At 60.2% G+C, this 18212-nt stretch overlaps 1 protein-coding gene across 1 annotated transcript in view; it reads left to right on the top strand.

Annotated features, from left to right (window-relative positions):
* The window catches only part of LOC112545992 (immunoglobulin superfamily member 1-like), a 59957-nt gene that overhangs the window by 37054 nt on the left and 4691 nt on the right, over window positions 1–18212 (top strand). Inside the window, exons 22-31 of the mRNA XM_089770440.1 lie at window positions 3662–3956; window positions 5980–6270; window positions 7285–7359; window positions 8669–8794; window positions 9385–9412; window positions 9708–9757; window positions 10437–10474; window positions 10817–10948; window positions 16480–16600; window positions 17429–17464. Coding sequence (XP_089626566.1) covers window positions 3662–3956; window positions 5980–6270; window positions 7285–7359; window positions 8669–8794; window positions 9385–9412; window positions 9708–9757; window positions 10437–10474; window positions 10817–10948; window positions 16480–16600; window positions 17429–17464 — 1192 coding nt within the window. The remainder of the gene's footprint in view (window positions 1–3661; window positions 3957–5979; window positions 6271–7284; window positions 7360–8668; window positions 8795–9384; window positions 9413–9707; window positions 9758–10436; window positions 10475–10816; window positions 10949–16479; window positions 16601–17428; window positions 17465–18212) is intronic.

Genomic DNA, 18212 nt, shown 5'->3' with positions numbered 1-18212 from the left:
TCCATCCCTAGAGGTGTTTAAGTCTCGGCTTGACAAAGCCCTGGCCGGGTTGATTTAGTTGGGATTGTTCCTGGGGCTGGACTTGACCTCCTGAGGAAAACCTGCTGGCTTTCTCATGAGCGATCCTTGGCTTAAAATTACTCCAGCCGTTATTATTGGCTTTGGAAAGTATCTACCAAGATGGGATGGATCTAAGTAGTGAGGCTGGGGGATTACTTTTGCTACTACGTTCAGAGAAGACTATTGTCATTCTCTCTCTCTCGTAAATCAACTTTTGAAAACACTTGGGTCATTAAACAATGCCATCCAGGCATCTACTACAACAGTAGTAGATCTTTGTCCAGCAATAGAAGCTACATTTGTCTCCATCAGAGAGCTATCCATTGAAAAAGTACTGAAGAAGGAAAGATTTCAGTCCAGAAGTGCAGGACAATGTAGCACTTTAAAGACTAACAAGATGGTTTATTAGGTGATGAGCTTTCATGGGCCAGACCCACTTCCTCAGATCAAAACAAAGAAGCAAAGATTTCAGTCCAGAAGTTGACTAATGAAGGCATTATATTGAATCCTTAAGTGAAGAGGACACGAAGTGCTTGTTAAGACAACTGAAAAGTACACAGACTTGATTCTTAAAAATCTACAACAGCGACTTCTAGATTCTACTCAACCTCTACGTAGCTTTTACAGAAGCCTGTCCTATCAAACACCGACAGTTGAGCGGAGTGAGGCACTACCAGCAAGGGGGCTGCCATGTGCTCAGGAGAGAATAGAGATTTTGAACACAGAGTGGAATATCATGTGACAAATGAATGAAGATTTGACTTCAACTTCTTTTTATTGTCACTAGTGGCTCGACTGGATCTTTATGCCGTGTTTCCTGGGGTGAAAGAAGTAGGAATTCATCTCTTGCTGTGCCCGGTCGCAACAGCTACCGTTGAGCGTTGTTTTTCATCACCGAATAGAATTTTGTGTTCTGAAAGAAGTCGCCTTCTGCCTGATCATGTGAATGAACTAATGAGCATATCCAGTGAAGGAATGGAAGTGCCGGACGCACGAGAAGCCTCCGAAGATGAACGCGCTGCATTGGAGAAGTTCATTAACAGAGCTGTGCAAAATTATAAGAAGAACCCAAGAAAGATGGAGCCGTAGTGCTTCCGAGAAGGCTTGAGTAGCCTTTTCAGCACCTCCTTTCACAACACAGACTCTACGGCTGTGTCTAGACTGGGAAGTTTTTCCGTAAAAGCAGTTGCTTTTGCAGAAAAACTTGCCAGCTGTCTACACTGGCCGCTTGAATTTCCACAAGAACACTGACGATCTCATGTAAGAAATCAGTGCTTCTTGCGGAAAAACTATGCTGCTTCCATTCCGGCAAAAGTCCTTTTGCGCACAAGCTTTTGTGCAAAAGGGCCAGTGTAGACAGCTCAGATTTGTTTTGTGCAAAAAAGCTTTTTTGCGCAAAAGCGCGTCTAGATTGGCACAGACGGTTTTCCGCAAAACGTGCTTTTGTGGAAAAGCGTCCGTGCCAATCTTGATGCTCTTTTCCGCAAATGCTTTTAACGGAAAACTTTTCCATTAAAAGCATTTGCGGAAAATCATGCCAGTGTAGACGTAGCCTACATGTGTGTCTCAGCCTCCTCCACTCACTGGGCCAGAAGCCACAAACATCCGCCTTCTCCCTGCCACGTCCTGCCTCTGCCTCAGGGCCCCCAGCTGAGAACAGCGTTGGCAGCGCCGCTACCTGAGCGGGAGCTTGGCCAGGCCCCTCCACCCTCATGCTCCAGGGCGGATGCGGAGTCCAGACAGGTCAGGAAGGAATCTCTGCCCTGCTCCACGAGAGAGGGGCGCTCGGGGATGGGGGTTGTGACTGTGCAGGGGTTCCCCGTCTCTGCTCTGCATTGCAGCTGTGGACAAGCAGGACGGGCCCGCTGGGAAAGGCCGGTGCAGCCTGGGCCCCTCTGGACACCTCCCAAGATTCCCCCGTTCCCGGCTGGTGCTCGCACTGGGCAGCTCCCATGTGGGGCTGGGAGGTGCTGGAGGCTGTGCGGGGGATGTGGTTTGCTGGGTGCTGCAGGGCGCTGGCTTTGCTCTGCCCGCGGTAGATTTGGCCTGGAGATTGCAGAGAAACCATCTGACGGGGAAGAAAGGGGCCGAGTGATTCGTCAGCTTCCCGGAGCTGCAGCCCCAGCGCAGTTCCTCATTCTGCTCCCACTCGGACCTCAGAGTGGGTGCAGCTGGGCACCGGGGTGTTGGTGGCTACGAAAAGGGGACCCCACTGCCCTGTCATGGTGTCTCCTCTCACCGTCCTGCTCCTCAGTGAGTATCACAGCCAGCCAGGGCGTGTGCCTCTGGGGGGGCGGGATTGGAGAGCAGGGCTTGTGCCTATGGGAGGGGGGGGGGATCTGAGACCAGGGTGCTGGATTCAGTTGCTCTGGGCACTAAGGATCCGTCTCCTCTCCAGGCTGCTGGCTGGCCGGGCACAGTGGGACGTGGGGACGTGAGTATCTCTGAGTTCAAGGCTGGGTGGAGGCTGCTGGGGGAGGGGAAGGGAGGAACTGAGCCCTGAACCTCCCCCCAACCCCAAGATGCCCCTGTGGGCTCCAACCCCTCCTCTCTTTCCCTCCCCATCCCCAGTGCGGGTACGAGGCACCGGCGTGTGCGGGTCTGAGGAAGCAGCTGGGGTCTGATCCGTCCCTGGCTCAGTGCTGTGCGGGTCGGGGAGTGGGGTCATGCTGAATTATTTCAGCTCAGACAGACGCTGCCGGGCCGGGCCTGTATCATTGAATGTGTGTGTGACAAGAGACGGACACAATACTGGACCTGGAAGATAAGGGTGCACGGGGGAGGGGAAGAGCTAGATTGTCCCAGATGTTTCAGAGCCTCCCAACACCACTTCCCCCTTTTTCCCACTCCCTGGGGGGAAAGGAGGGTTCCTCACAGCCCGTGTATTGAGAAGCACGGAGCAAGCACCAAAGGAAATTGCCAACCCCAGGAGCGCCAGGGGGCAGAGCCGCAGGGGGCCCACGGCCTAGGCTGCCTCAGGCAGGGCCTGGTGCTCCCCCTACAGCCGGGCCCTGAGCTACGTGGGGTGAACTCCCAGCCCTGAGCCCCGTGGCCCGGCAGTGCCAGCGCTGGCAGGGCAGCTCCTGGGGCAGTGGAATGGGGACAGGCTGAGTGCACGGGGGCAGGGCAGGTCGTGTCTCCATTTAACTCCTGTCTCTTGTCGAAAGCAGAGCGCGAATTCCCCAAGCCCCTCGTCGGGGGGAGCCCCCGCTGGGTGGTGGCGCCCGGGGAAAACCTCTCCATCCGCTGTGAGGGTCGGTTCTCAGGCGCGGAGTTCCTTCTGCATAAGGGCAGGTACCCGAACCTGCAGCAGCGGGTGGTGTCTGCTGGGACCGTGGCTGAGTTTCCCCTGCCCAGCGTGGGCCGGGCAGATGCCGGGAGCTACACCTGCGAATATCGACCCATAACGGAGCTGACTCGCTGGTCACACCTGAGCGACCCTGTCGAGATCACTGTAGCAGGTGAGGGGCCCGGCCCGGTGTCCTGCTCCCCCCACTCCCAGCTGGACCCTCGGGGGTCTCTGCACCGCTGGGATGTGGGGAGCCAGGCTCTGCCCTGAGCCCTGGGCCCAGCAGAGGGGACACCCAGCTGGGGGAGGGAGAGTCACTGGGGGCCCAGCGACCCCAAACCCAACATCTCCCTGAGCCCCAGCGGGGGGGTGTCGCTGGGGGCATCTGTCAGCGTCCGGTGTCGGGGTCCGTACCTGGGCAGGCTGTTCGTGCTGAAGACAGCGGGAGGCCAGTTTCTGCACAAGGACTCAGGCGGGTTTGAGGCGGAGTTTCCCCTCAGCCGCCTGCGCCGGGAGCAGGGCGGGAGCTACAGCTGCTCCTACCACAGCAAATCGGAGCCGTTCACCGTGTCCTACCCCAGCGACCCCGTGGAGCTGGTGCTGAGAGGTGAGGGGCCCAGCCCGGCCTCCCCGCTCCCAGCCCCACAGGCAGGGGGCTCAGACCCAAAGGGACGCGCAGAGCCAGGGTCTGTCCTGGGCCCAGCGAGTGGACGCCCAGCCGGGAAGGGGGATGGAATCGCGGGGAGTGGGGGGTTCCCAGCCAGTGGGGAGCAGCTGCCCTTGGAGACCTGGGACCAGCTATTAGGGTTGCCAGGTGTCCGGTTTGCACCTGGTATTTGCACCGTCTGTCCAGTAGAAAAATTCAGAAAATACCAAACACGTGCAAAGTGCCATGTGCAATGTCCGGTATTGTCTGAATTCCTGGCTCGGCACCGGACGGAAGCCTGGCAGGGTCGGGGGAGTGACTCGAAGGCGGGGCCACGTTGGTACTGGGAGCCCTGTGGTCACGTGCAAAAGCCGAGTGGGGTGGGGTGGGGCGGGAGCCGGGACTCCCAGCCATTCCCCCTGCCCGGCTTCTGCGCACGACCAGAGGCTCCCAGCGCTAATCGCGGCCCCAGGAGCCTCTGGTTGCGCGCAGAAGCCGGGAAGGGGGAGGGCTCCCAGCCTCTCTCCCCGCCCCTGCCTGGCTTCTACTAGCAACTAAAGGGAGTGCCTGCCGGGGGCACGGCCTGTTGGACGCGGGCTGCAGCCAGTGGTTGCACCCCCTGCCCACCATCTCTGCTTCCTGCCCCCCTTCCTCCTGGCCACCCCCACGGCCCTCTACCTCCTCCCCCCCGCCTCCTGCCCCTCTTCCTGCCGGCCGGCCCCGCTCCTCTCCCTGCTAGTCCCCCATCCATGATCAAGTTTGTCCAGTATTTTCTAGGGGGGGGGTCTACCTGGTAACCCTATCGGCTACTGTAACGCTGCCCCTGAACCGTGAGTCGCTGTTTAATGCCGGGATCCCATCCCCCGTGTTCTCCAGCCCCTGCCCCAGGCAGTGCCCAAGCCTGAGCTGAATGAGGCAGGGGCTGCAGGAGAAGCGGCGCCTCGGTGGATACGGCGCTGGGCTGGGACCCAGGAGATCCGGCCCAGCTCCTCGTGTGGCCACACCTGCCCCGTGGGCTGAGAGCACGTCATGTGGTTCAGAAGTGCCCCTTCATTGTTGGGGAGCATCAAACGTGGGGATCTCAGGCCAAGCACCCACAAACTGAGACACCCACATGGGGGGGGCGCTTTTGCAACCTCTGAGCTCAGTAGCGCTGGATCCCTTGTGCTGTGGGAGCAGGTCGGGCCCCAGCTGTGAGTCAAGAGAGATCCTTTCCCCCACCATGTTCCCTAAGGAAATCTCTCTGTGCCTCAGTTTCCCCCAGTATAGAATGGGGACAGATACTGACTCCCTTCCTGGGTGAAGTTGTAACAGGATGCGCCTCCCCAGCACGGTGGCTCCTGCTGGTCACTGTGGGAATTAGCTCCACTCAGCACCTGAGCGGCCTCTTTCAGCTGGTGTCTCGCCTGCTCTTCCCCTCCGCCAGCTTGAGTTCAGACCGTGTCCCTCCCAGACCGTGGTGCCTTCCCTCCAGGTGCTGCCCCATGGCCATACCCCCACGTACTGGAGTCCTTCCCCTCAGGGAACCCCCTACCTCCTATACCCACCTGAGCCTGGCCAGCCATCTCTTTTATAGCACCCTCCTGGGCACTGATTGGCTGTCACAAAGCCCCTCATGATTGGCCGCTATCTACAGCCCTCTCCCAGTGCTATTTTAACCCGTTTCGTGCCAGCAGGGCAGTGACCACCCCGCTCCAGAGGCTCAGGTTCTGTGGTGCCAGAGAGCAGCCCCTGAGTCGCTCTGTGTCCGGGGCTGGAGGCCGTGAACGAGGCAGGGGCACATGAGGATCCCAAGAACTAGGGAGCCGCGGCTCCGTGTCTGTGGGGCTGGGATCCTGCAGGATTCAGGATTAGAGGGGATCTGGGATCAGGGAGTGAATCTCTGCCCAGGACCCCCAGATCTGCATGGGGCTGGGCCGGCCGGGGACAATGGGGCTGGGTGGCTGCCCAGGTCTGGCTCTCACTGCCTGTCTCCTGTGCACAGATCCCAGCCTGCCCAGACCCTCCATCTCTGTGAGCCCCACTGGGGTCAGCGTCCCAGGGGCAGACGTCACCATCCGGTGCCAGGGGCCGCGCTGGGACATCAAGTTTTTCCTGCACCAGGCTGGAGACCTGACCCGGCCGCACCCCATGGACCCTGCTGGGGATGGGGCCGAGTTCCACATCCGCTCCGTGGGCCGGCAGCACGGAGGGAGCTACAGCTGCAGCTACCGGCCCCGGGCAGAGCCCTTCGTCTCCTCGTACCTCAGCAGCCCCGTGGAACTGGTGGTAGCAGGTGAGGGGCCCGGCTCAGCCAGATCGTCTGGGGGTCTCCATCCCGATGGGACACTCAGAGCCAGGCTCTGCCCCAGGACCTGGGACCCGCCTGGCTGGGGGGTGGGGACGGAATCACTGCGGGGTCCCAGCCTTGGGGGAGGAGAAGCAGCCGCTGGAGGTTCAGGGCTGGGGGGGAGGGGGGGGATCTCTGCCCCAGGGGGAGCTGCAAACCGGGGGCCTTTCCCAGGGGGTGCTCCTGCAGCTGCACCTCCCGCTCGTGGGGATGCCCAGAGGAGTTGGGGACCGGGGGCTGCCGAACGAGCAGTGTCCCCAGCCACACACGCACACACAGACAGTCACACAGAGACATAAATAGAAGACAGACAGACACACACAGACCCCCCCCCCCCCCCGCTGGGAATGCCAGTGACGGTTGATGCCGGGTTGTGGCAGGGGCCCATTAAGGTTTCTTGGGGCCCTGAGGCAGAGCAAGTGGGGATCCCCCCACCCCTTCTGCTTGCAGTCCCTGTCCCGCCCCTTCATTCATGGCTCCACCCACAGCCCCTCCCCTTTCTGTCCCTTCCCCACAGCCCTGCCCCTTCCCTCCCCCCACTACAGCCCCACAGCCCGTTTGCTACTTTCTTGCCCCCCCCCCCACTGTGACTCCAAGAGCAGAGACGCTCAGTCCCCCTCCCCCGCCCAACCACAGGCTGCAGCTGCCCAGCCCTGGAGCCGTGGCAGGAAGCCAGAGCGTCCCCGACCCCACGGACCCAGCAGGGCTCCCTGTGGGATCCCCCCCACCCCGGCTGTGGGGACAAGGCCGTCTCTGCTACCGGGGGTGGGGCTGGGCACTGGGTCCCTCCCCGCCCTGCTGACACGATGCCCAGGCCTTCAGGACCCACCCCCCTTGGCCCCAGTCCCGGTGGCTAAACCCCCCTCTGGGGGCAGGGGCTGCGGGGCTGCAGGGTGATCTCTGGGTGGGTGTTTCAGCCCCACCCCCGCCCCCTGACAGACGCTGGTTCTGTTCCCACAGGGGAAACCGACCTGACCCAGCCCGGAGCAGCATCAGACAGCGCGGGGGCGGGTTCCGGGGATGGAAGAGAATCTGGTGAGTCACTGATCACAGGGCAGCTCCCCGCAGTGCCTGCCCCGGTGGGAGGAGACGGGGGGGGGGAGGCTGTTCACAGGGGCAGTGACTCCCCTTCCTGCTCAGACTGGAGGCTCCCTCTGGGGGCAGCCGGGCCCATCAGCGGCCACTAGGGTGCCCTGGCAAAGCAGCCAGCCTGAGGTGGGACGCCAGGGTAGATGGGCCCGTTGGCTGGCGATGGGGCGGCCAAGAGGAGGAGGCTGAAATACCTTAGCAGCAAGGCCAAGCTGGGTCAGCCAGCACCCCCTAGTGCCCTGCTTAGGGGGGGCCGTTCGATTTATTTTAGATCTACTGGGAATCAGGGACGACACTTCAGGGCTATTTAACCACGTCCTTATTTATTGCAAGCTTTAAGTACCTAATACAGTTACAATCCTTAAGAACAGTGACTGGACAACTTACACCTTAAACACTATAAATTCTAAAGCAAATACAGCGCAAAAGCAATTACTCAAAGATCTACTATACTACATGCAGTACTAAAGCCTAATTCACTTACACGTCACCCGTACGCTACCTACAGTGCCAGGCGGGGGGTCCTGTTTCCGTTCTTACCCACCAGGCACTGTGAAGGGCCTAATTACTTCTAGTTACATCCAGCGTAACTGCCCAGTCCCTCCCGCCGATTGTTCCTACTAAACCCAATTTCTAGCAGAGAGAGACTCGGTTGTTCTCATGCTATTTGCCCATTGATTACGTGTTGGGTGGGATACGTCAGATGCCCAAGGCCCCTACCAGGGGTACATCCTGCTCAGGATATTGCTGCTCTGGGCGCAGTTGACAATTTCGAGGCTGCATCTGCACGTTTTGCTGATCAGAACCAAGTCCCAGTACAAGGCCGCTTGGCCCGTGTTCCTCACGTGGCCTCGCGTACCACACGCTCCATCGGCCGTGTTATGCAAAACGATTCCCCACTCTCGGGCCCAGCCTGCGTGCTTCGGCGCACCAGACTTGAGACAGGCCCGAACTCCGCACTGTGGACAAGGCAGACATCACCAGTTATGGCCAAGGCTGGGTAGACCAGGCTGCCCCACATGGGGCAATGGGGAGAGCGCCCCCTCCTGAGCCCCCTGCAGCCCAGCGCTTGCTTGCTCTGACCCCACTTGATCCCATGGGCCCCCATCAGCCTCCCTATAGAATTGGCTGCTGCCTCTGCCCTGCGGTGTCCTGGCCCCTTGAGCACTGACTGTGTGGGAAGGACTCTGCGGGGAGGACGGGGGGGAGGACAGACCAGCTGCTCCCGGCCCTCACGGCTGCTGCTGTTTCCCAGACGATTCGGAGCAATCGGGATCTGATGGCCTGAGCACCCCCCTCATCGCTGGGGTGAGCGTCGCGGCCATCGGCCTCCTCCTCCTCCTCCTCGCGGCCTTGGTCTGCTTCGTGAGAACCCGAGCCAGTAAGTGCCCCGCCCGGCTAGGGAAGAGTCGGAGCTGCCACTGAGCAGGGTGGGACGGGGTCAGGCTGCAGGGAAAGCCAAGGATGGGGGGTGGGGCTCCGTGGGGGACGCCATCCCTGAGCAGCACTAGGGCAGCCTGTGCTGCAAGGAATGGGGTGGGGGCTCAGTAGGAAGGAGGGGGGGAGGGCTGCATGTGGATCCCTGTGCACAGACCTGCCCCACCCCAGAGGTGGCTGCATCTCAGAACTGGCAAAGGGTCCCTGTCGGAAAAGCCGCCGGCGCCGCGCCGCTCAGGTACTGGGGTGCCAGGGAAGCCGACTCACAGATCCATTTCATTATAACAAGTCACCAATGATGGAGGTTTGGGGGCAGGAAAAGCCCCCCAGTTAATCAGCCCCCCTCCCCAGCACATGGTGTTGGGCTGTCCCCTGCTGTCTGGCTCACCCTAGGAGTCTCAGCCCCTGCAGGCAAAGGGCTTCCTCCCGCCCCCCCACCTCCCCATCCTGCCTCACCGCAGGGCCGAGGGGCCGAGGTGCCGGTACCGGGCTCTGATTGGTTCATGGGAGATTCTGGTTTGTGTCCCTCTGCAGGAAAAGGAGACGCCCCGAGACCCAGCAGGTAAGAACCCGGCTCCTCCCCCTCCCGATCCACCTGCCTTGGTCACAAGGCTCCTGGTTCTATGCCAGGCTCCAGGAGGGGAGTGGGGCCTGGTGGTTAGAGCTGGGAGCGGGGACTCTTGGGTTCTACTGCAGCTCTGGGAGAGGCTGATGCTGTAGAAGTTGGAGGGGGGGAGGATGTTAGGGGACTGGATAAGACTGTGAGGCAGGATGGGGGAGGCTCCCTGGGTGTGTTGGGGAATCTCCCTGTGGGTGGGGGGCTATGACATTTACAAGAGGATTGTTCTGTCTTTTAGTACCATCCCCTTGGGGGCGCTGAAGGCCCCGGCTCAGCAAGATCCCGTCTGTGAGTAACACACCCAAGGGGTTACCAGAGGGGTGGAACCCCGGGGGAGGGGAGGGGCTTGTGGGGCCCCACCCACAAGGGCGGGGCCTGCTTTACACCCGCTGCTGAGTGGGACTAAGGAGGGGACCCCGAGATAGCTGGTGCCAGCTGAGCACGTTGTATCCCCAGGAGCCCCTTGGCTGCCCCCAGGTCCCTCAATTTCAGGACTGCCCTGTACCCCCCCATTCCCACACCTCTGGCCTTTGTGTATCCCCCCCCCCTTAATTTCTCCCTCAGACCATCCCAGCCAGAGCCCTGAGGGAATCTCCCCTCCCCCCCCGCGCTGTAAACATGAGACCCCCGCGGCCCTCCCAGAGGCGGGCACAGAACCCAAATGTCCTGGCTCCGCCCCCTTTAACCATTAGACTCTGCTCCCCTGTCAGGGTTGGAGTGAAAACTGAGACGTCCTGACTCCCAGCTGCCCACCCCCCCAATAATCCCCTAGACTCTGCCGCCAGCTCTGTGCCTCAGTTTCCCGCTCTGTAACACGGTGCCAATGTCCTGTGCTGTGGGGTAGGGGGCACTGTGCTGGGCTCAGAGCCCCCTGGATGGACAGGTGGGGGGGGGGTGAGCACAGGGGGTGGGGCTCTGCTCCAGGCTGGCTGGGGGGCGCTGCTCAGCGGGTGTCTCTGTTCTGCAGACGCCTCCGTCGACGAAGGGAAACAGCCGCAGAGTCTGGTGAGTGTCCCTGGTTCCCCCAGGGGGCCTGAGCCCCAACCCTGCCCCACGTGGGCCCCACCCGCCTGACCTGGCTCGCAGCGTGGGGGTGGAGCTGGGATTATGGGATCACCGTGTGTGTGTGTGTGTGTGTGTGTGTGTGTGTGTGTGTGTGTGTCCCTGCGCCCCCTGCTGGAGGGGACAGACCCTGCTCTCTGTGTGTGTGTGTGTGTGTGTGTGTGTGTGTGTGTGTGTCCCTGCGCCCCCTGCTGGAGGGGACAGGCCCTGCTCTGTGTGTGTTGGGGGGGACAGTTGCTGGATGTACAGGCCCATCCACACCCCAGTGACTCTCTCCCCTCCCAGCCCCAGGAGCCCGACCCCGACGGACTCACCTACGCCGAGCTGGACCACCAGGCGCTGCAGGCCAAGCGGGGGGCCCCTGCCCCGGAGCCCGTCCTGTACGCCGCCGTCAGCAGGAGCCGGGGGGCCCCGCCATGAGAGCCCCCCAGAACCACGGGGCACCGGCCCCCCGGGGGGAGAGACTCATCGACTTTAAAGTCAGAAGAGAACGTTCTGTGCCGCCCCCTCCTGTACCAGGCCGGAGCCTCTGGAGAGACCGACGGCCCCTGGGGCTTTTGGGGTTACACAGACGCCACCATTTGCACCAGTTTGAACCCGCCCAGGCCCCGGGTCCCCTGCAGCACAGGGAGGTGAAACACCCCTCCTCCCCCAATCTTTGTCAAATTCCACCCTGACCCCAAACGGCAACCAGCCATGCCCGGGGCCTGTGGGGCAGACCCAGCAGCCAGACCCCAGGAAGGATTCTGCGGGGTCAGGCCGAGCCCCAGAGGCCGCTGTGGTCATTTGCTGCTGGCGGGCGCAGCCCGGCTCTGTCCTGCCGCAGGACGTCGCGTCCCCCCGCTCCCTCGGAAATGTGTCGGGCTGAGGCTGGAAGGCAGGTGGGAGGCCGTTCCAGGACACCCCCTCCACAGACGGCCTCGTCTACACAGCAGAGTGGAGTCGGCGTGCGGGGTGGGCTCATCACTGAAATCCCTTTTCATGAGTCCGAGCTTCGGAAAGCTCCCCTCGGCCCCCGTGACGGCGACCAGCAGCGGGAGCCGGATCCCCAAAGCCGCTGAGGCCGCCAGCGTCACCCGCGGCCGAAAATTCCTCATGGGCCCGGCTCTGGGGAAGATCCGTGCCCTTGTTCAAGAGTGTTTTCCTGTCCCCAGCAGCTTATTAAAGTCACTCAGCCCCTTGGGTCTCCTCGTGTTGCCTCGCTCGGCCGAATCTTTCCTCGGTGGATGCTCAAGCCGTGTGAAGGAGAGAGCAAAATAACGCCCGCTGCCATTTTTCTTCTGAAACGTTTGTAAGCAGGGGCTGAACTACTGCTTCCTATCAGCCAGCGAAAAGGAGAGATCTGCCTGGGGTGGGTGTGGTGCTCACTCAAATTGCTTAGCTCTGCAAGATAATTAACTGTTAACTGTTGCTATGTAAATACAGCTCATGCCGGGATGGAAAAAAAATCCGAGGTGTGGTTCTATAAACCCAATTCAGCCAGGGCTGATGGAGGATCGGTTGTTAGACTGAATGTGATGTATTGTAACTAATTTGGGCTGTTGTGGGGTCACAAACCGTGCTACCCCTTAATGTGGAAACTTCAAAATATGAGACCAGTGCTTGCAGGACAGACACCATCATTGTAAGTGGTCTCTCCCTTCCAGAGTTGAGTGAACTGAGTTGGGGGGAAAGGGTTTGAGCCAGCCTGCTTCATACCTGCCGGTCTTACTCTTGATTGGCACTCTTTTCCTATGCCTGCATATTTATACTTTCCTCTGGAATTTCCACTACATGCATCTGACAGCGTGGGTCTTTGCCCATGAAAGTTTATGCTCCAATAAATCTGTTAGGCCATGTCTACACTTGTGGCTTCTTGCGCAAGTATGGCCATGTGACGTAGTGGGGGTACCTGGCTGGTTTCTATGCTGCTGGCTCTGGGGTAACCCCCACTGGCTGCCGTGGGTACCAGGACCCAGCAAAACAGGATGAGTCATTATGCAAACCAGTATGGCCAGACACCCCCCACGGAGAGGAACAAAGGAAGGTGGAATGCTGCCCTGGCTGGGGGGCAGGGATGGAAGAGAGTTAGTTAGTTGCGGGCTGGGAGCATGGAGGAGACAGCCTAGGGAAAGGGGCTGGAGTTTAGGGGCCCGGTCTCCCCCATCTCAAGGGGGCCTGAGGCATCCTAGCCCAGCTCTGTGACCAGATTACATCTGTGCTGTGCTGTATCCTGGAGAGGCAATAAACTTCCTCTATTTCACCGGCTGGTGCAGTCTGTTTGTGCCATTTCGGGGTGCAGGAGACGGGGGACCCCCAACGCGCCGTCACAGGCCGTTCTTGTGCAAGAATCCGCAGAGCGTCTACACTGCCCGCCCGCTCTTGCGCAAGGAAATTTACAGCACGGCGTGGTAAGAGAGGGCTTCTTGCGCAAGAGCTACGCTCTTTTTTAACAGGTGTAAGCCCTCTTGCGCAGGAGCTCTTGCGCAAGAGGGCAGTGTGGACGCTCGGGAGGGATTTCTTGCGCAAGAAAGCCCGATGGCTAAAATGGCCGTCGGAACTTCCTTACGCAAGAGAGCGTCCACACTGCCGTGAGCACTCTTGTGCAAAAGCACAGCTCGCACATGGCAGTGTGGACGTTTTCTTGCGCAAGACTTCTTGCACAAGCACACTTGCGCAAGATGTTCTTGCGCAAGTGTTCTCGTGCAAGAAGTCTTGCGCAAGAAAACGTCCACACTGCCATGTGCGAGCTGTACTTTTGCACAAGAGTGCTCACAACAGCTCACAAGAGACCCTGCAGATTCTTGCACAAGAAGCCGCGAGTGTAGACATAGCCCTAGTCTATAAGGTGCCACAGGACACCTCGCCGCTTATGTAAGACTGGTTCAACCTGTTTCTTTCTGCCTTGTTTTAAGCACAGACCTAAGGCAGACTCCATCAGGAGTTTTTTGTTAGTTCAGGGGAAGCTGGAATCTTTTGCCAGCCTAGGGGGTGGCTTAAGAGTTGAAATCACTAAGGCTGTTCTTGTGCAAAAACTTGTGGAGCGTCTACACTGCACACGCATTCTTGTGCAAGTAAATTTACAGTAAAGTGTCGGAACACGGGGCTTCTTGCACAAGAGTTGTTCCTCTCCCCATGAGGAATGAGCCCTCTTGTGCAAGAGCTCTTGTGCAAAAAGGCAGTGTGGACGGGCAACTGGAGTTTCTTGTGCAAGAAACCCCTATGGCTAAAATGGCCATCAGCAGGGCTCAACAAACCGCTGAATCTACTCGCCTGGGGCGAATAGATTTCAGCCGGTTGCTCCGTGCACCCCATTCACCGGAGTTTCATACATGCGTAGTGCTGGTCTGGCGCAGGCGTGGTACGGGGCTGGTGAGTGGCTCTCACCACGGTTTGTCAAGCCCTGGCCATCAGAACTTTCTTGTGCAAGAGTGTGTCCACACTGCCATGGGCGCTCTTGTGCAAAAGCACATCTCTTCCACAAAAGCACATAGCAGTGTGGACGCGCTCTTGTGCAAGAATTTTTGCACAAGAACTCTTGCACAAAACAGTTCTTGTGCAAGAAGCCTGCAGTGTAGACGTAGCCAAAGATTTGAAGTCACTGGTTTGGCCTGGAGCCAGACCCATTGCAGCCAGTAAAACTGCTGGCAAGAGCGACCGTCAGGCGGCCCGTAGGAACAGCAGCAGGTGGAGCAAGTGGACCCCAGGAGCAGCACAAAGGTGGCATCAGGTTGAGTGAGTGAAGTCATCAGGTGATGTGTCAGGGTCCGCACTGACTGGACAGGGCTGTAAATCGGGGGTTTGAAGTGGGGTACGGAGAAAGTTTGGGTAGGTGAATGGGGCCCTTATATTGTCGGACTGGTGAGCGTGAGAGGCAAAGGACATTGCTCAATCCTTTTGAGCTGGGATGATTACTCATGGGGGGAGGCTATGAACGCTGTTGTGGTATTTTCCCAAGTTAATGCCGTGTGACTTCTCTCTTTCATTAACAGTTTCTTTTCTCCGCTCAGACTCTGTGCGTGGGAGCGGGGAAGCATTGCCTCTCGGAGGCGCCCGGGGTGTGTGAATTTCCCACGCGACTGGGTGGGGGCTTGAGCCGGTTCTGTGTGAGATGGATAGAAAGGGACCCCTAGATATTGAAGCCAGCCCTGGCTGCTGCTGGCACTACCCAGCAGAAGGGTTACACATTTTCTGACAAACACCCTAGGGCTGTACAGAGGGCAGGGGTAGCTTGGTGGTTTCTGCATTGGCCTGCTCAACCCAGGGCTGTGAGTTCAATTCTTGAGGGGGCCATGTGGGGCAAATCTGTCAGTGATGGCATTTGGTCCTGTTGTGGGGGTGGGGGGCAGAGCTTGATGTTTTCGAGGTCCCATCCTGCTCTATGAGATAGGTATGTTCCCCTCTCTCACTGATGATGACACCCCCAAGCTCCCCACATCCAGCTCTGGGATATCAGGTTTGCACTGAGTTGTGGTGGTAGAAGCAGTAAGAGCAACCTCTGGGTAAACGTCCCCTTTCTTGGATTTATTTGGCTCCTCCTTTAACACCGCATGGGCTAAATAAATCCCTGTTCCCACCCCGCTCACAGGGAATGGAAACCACAGTCCCTCTGACCTCCCCCAACCCACCTCCGCCCCACACCGCTGGGCTAAGGGCAACATCTGCAGCTACAGGTTGGTCAGGTCCTTCCACCCCCATGCTCCAGGGCCCAGCGGGGTCAGGAAAGAATCTCTTCCCTGCTCCATTCCAGAGGGGGCCGGGGAGGGGGGGACTGTGGGGGGTTTCCCGTCTCTGCTCTGTGTTGCGACTCCAGACAGACTGGACAGGCCCGCTGCGGACTTTTGCCCGAACGGGAGCAGCATCGTATTTCCGCAAGAAGCCCTGATTTCTTACAGCAGGAAGTCAGTGCTTTTGCGGAAATTCGAGCGGCCAGTGTAGACAGCTGGCAAGTTTTTCCGGAAAAGCGGCTGATTTTCCGGAAAAAGCGGCCAGTCTCGACACAGCCTCTATGTTCCCTTCTGTCGCTGACAACACCCCCGGACTCCCGAGCCCGGCGCCCCCCAGCGCCCCACTTCCAGCCCTGGGATATCAGGCTTACGCTGAGTTGCGTTGGTAGACGCAGGAACAGCAAGTGAGCGTGTTTAGAAAACACCGGACATTTCTGTTTTCTCATTTCTATTGTCTCCAGTTGTTTCCCGACCAGAGAGCTCAGACCAGAGACTGTCCGGTTCAAAAGTGGACACCTAGCAGCAGCAACCCTAAGCATGACCTCTAGGAAAACTTCCCCTTTCTTGGATGCTTTGGTTCCTCCTCTGGGTCTAAATAAATTCCCGGCTCACCCTGCTCACAGGGGCCAGAAACCACAGCCCCCCCCAACTCACCTCCACCCACACCACTGGGCTAAGAGCAGCATCTGCAGCAGGAGGGTGGTCAGGTCTTTCCACCCCCATGCTCCAGGGCAGGCGCTGGGCCCAGCTGGGTCAGGAAGGAATCTCTCGCCGGCACAGGGCTTCCTCCACTCTGAGCTGCTGCTCCAGAGAGGCCTGCGGAGAAAAGTCAGGGCAGCCTGGACCAGGTGTCGGGTTTTGAACCGGACAGTCCAGGATTTGAGCTTTGTGTTCGGCAACCAAATTGAGCCAATAGGAATGAGAGAACAGAACTGTCGGGTGTGTCCGAAATCCGATGGAATGTGGATTGTGATGTCATGTCTAGCGTGTCTGGCAGCCCTAGCCTGGGCACCTGTTGATGTCTCTGGAGATTCCCCCCCCCCCGCCCCCCCCCCGTTTCCAGCTGGTGTAGCTTCCCTGTGAGGCGGGGAGGGGATGTGGGGGGGGGGGAAGAGTGAAAGGGGAACCAGGCTGCAGCTCAAGGGGGATGTGGTATGTTGGGCCCTGCAGGGAGCTGATCTCATAGTGACCATGGTAGATTTGGCCTGGTGATTGCACAAAAACAATCCGATGGGGAAGAAGGAGGCCGGAGCGGCACCCCCAGCGCAGTTCCTCCTCCCCCCTGCACCCGGGCCTCAGGTGGGGTGGAGCTGGGCGCCCCACTGCCCCGCCATGGTGTCTGCTCTCACCGTCCTTCTCCTGGGTGAGTAACAGAGACAGCCAGGGTGTGTGCCCATGGGGGGTGGGGGTCTGACACCAGGGTGTGTGCCCATGGGGAGGGGGGTCTGACACCAGGGTGTGTGCCCATGGGGGGTGGGGGTCTGAGACCAGGGTGTGTGCCCATGGCGGGGGACTGACACCAGGGTATGTGCCCATGGGGGGGGGGGTCTGAGACCAGGGTGTGTGCCCATGGGGGGGGGTCTGAGACCAGGATGTGTACCCATGGGGGGGGGGTCTGAGACCAGGGCGTGTGCCCATGGGGGGGGGTCTGAGACCAGGGTGTGTGCCCATGGGGGGGGGGTCTGAGACCAGCGTGTGTGCCCATGGGGGGGGGTCTGAGACCAGCGTGTGTGCCCATGGGGGGGGGGGTCTGAGACCAGGGTGTGTGCCCATGGGGGGGGGGGTCTGAGACCAGGATGTGTACCCATGGGGGGGGGGGTCTGAGACCAGGGCGTGTGCCCATGGGGGGGGGTCTGAGACCAGGGTGTGTGCCCATGGGGGGGGGTCTGAGACCAGCGTGTGTGCCCATGGGGGGGGGGGGGGGGTCTGAGACCAGGGCGTGTGCCCATGGGGGGGGGTCTGAGACCAGGGTGTGTGCCCATGGGGGGGGGGGGTCTGAGACCAGGGCGTGTGCCCATGGGGGGGGTCTGAGACCAGGGCGTGTGCCCATGGGGGGGGGTCTGAGACCAGGGCATGTGCCCATGGGGGGGGGGGGAGGCTGAGGTAAGTGTCTGGGGAAGGACGTGGAGCTGAGATCTGTGGGATCCAGTTTCTCCGGGCTCTGGCCCCTAACGACCCGTCTCCTCTCCAGGCTGCTGGCTGGCCGGGCAGAGCTGGGCTTGGGGGCGTGAGTATCTGTGGACCCCGGGGCAGCAGGGAAGTTTCCGTATTAAGGACGAGGGACATGGGGGGGGGGGCACATGCAGACCCCCCAGGGACGATGCTGTCAGACCGGGGCTGCCTCCCACATGCAGAGGCTGAGCCCTCGCCCCGCTCATGACAGGGATGGGCGCCCGCTAGAGCAACGGGAGGATTTCGTTGTCACCATCCCACAGGTGGCGCCCACCTGGCCTGGGCAGAACCCCCAATGGTGTGACAGCCCCTTATTGGGGGGGCACTCTCTCCTGGGGGGGCCCTCCCCTCCCCTCCCCTCCCCCTCCGAGTAGGCGCCTCTCAGGGCCTGTCTCTGCTGGGAGCCTCCTGGGGAGGGGTCCCCCTCGCTCTGGACCCCCCATGGGCCCACGCCCGGAAGGGAGGGTGCAGCCCTGTTCTCCAGCCCAGCCTCACACAGGCGGGTTTATGGAGCTTTGAACCCAGCACAGGGACCCTCGGGCCTGTCGGCCTGGCCCCCCATAGCCCTACCCGTCTGAGCCTGCCCTGCAGCCGGGGGGTGGGGGGGGGCTCTGCCTGCTCCTTCAGCCCAGCAGCCCCCTTCTTCCAGCCGAGCCTCCAGTATCCCCCCCCCCAGCAGCCTCTCCCCCTGTCCTAGTAACTGGGGTCACCTGGGTTCCTCTCCTCTGTCCTGTGCTCCCCCCCAAGCTGGGACCAGTGGGGCAGGGCACTGGGGTTCCCTCTCTGCAACCCATTGGCTCCCA

This window comes from Pelodiscus sinensis, chromosome 18 (assembly GCF_052426305.1).
Source record: "Pelodiscus sinensis isolate ZL-2025 chromosome 18, ASM5242630v1, whole genome shotgun sequence".
NCBI classification, from domain to species: Eukaryota; Metazoa; Chordata; order Testudines; family Trionychidae; genus Pelodiscus; species Pelodiscus sinensis.
The sequence above is the reverse complement of the archived record's forward strand: the minus strand, read 5'-3'. Positions and strand labels throughout refer to the sequence as shown.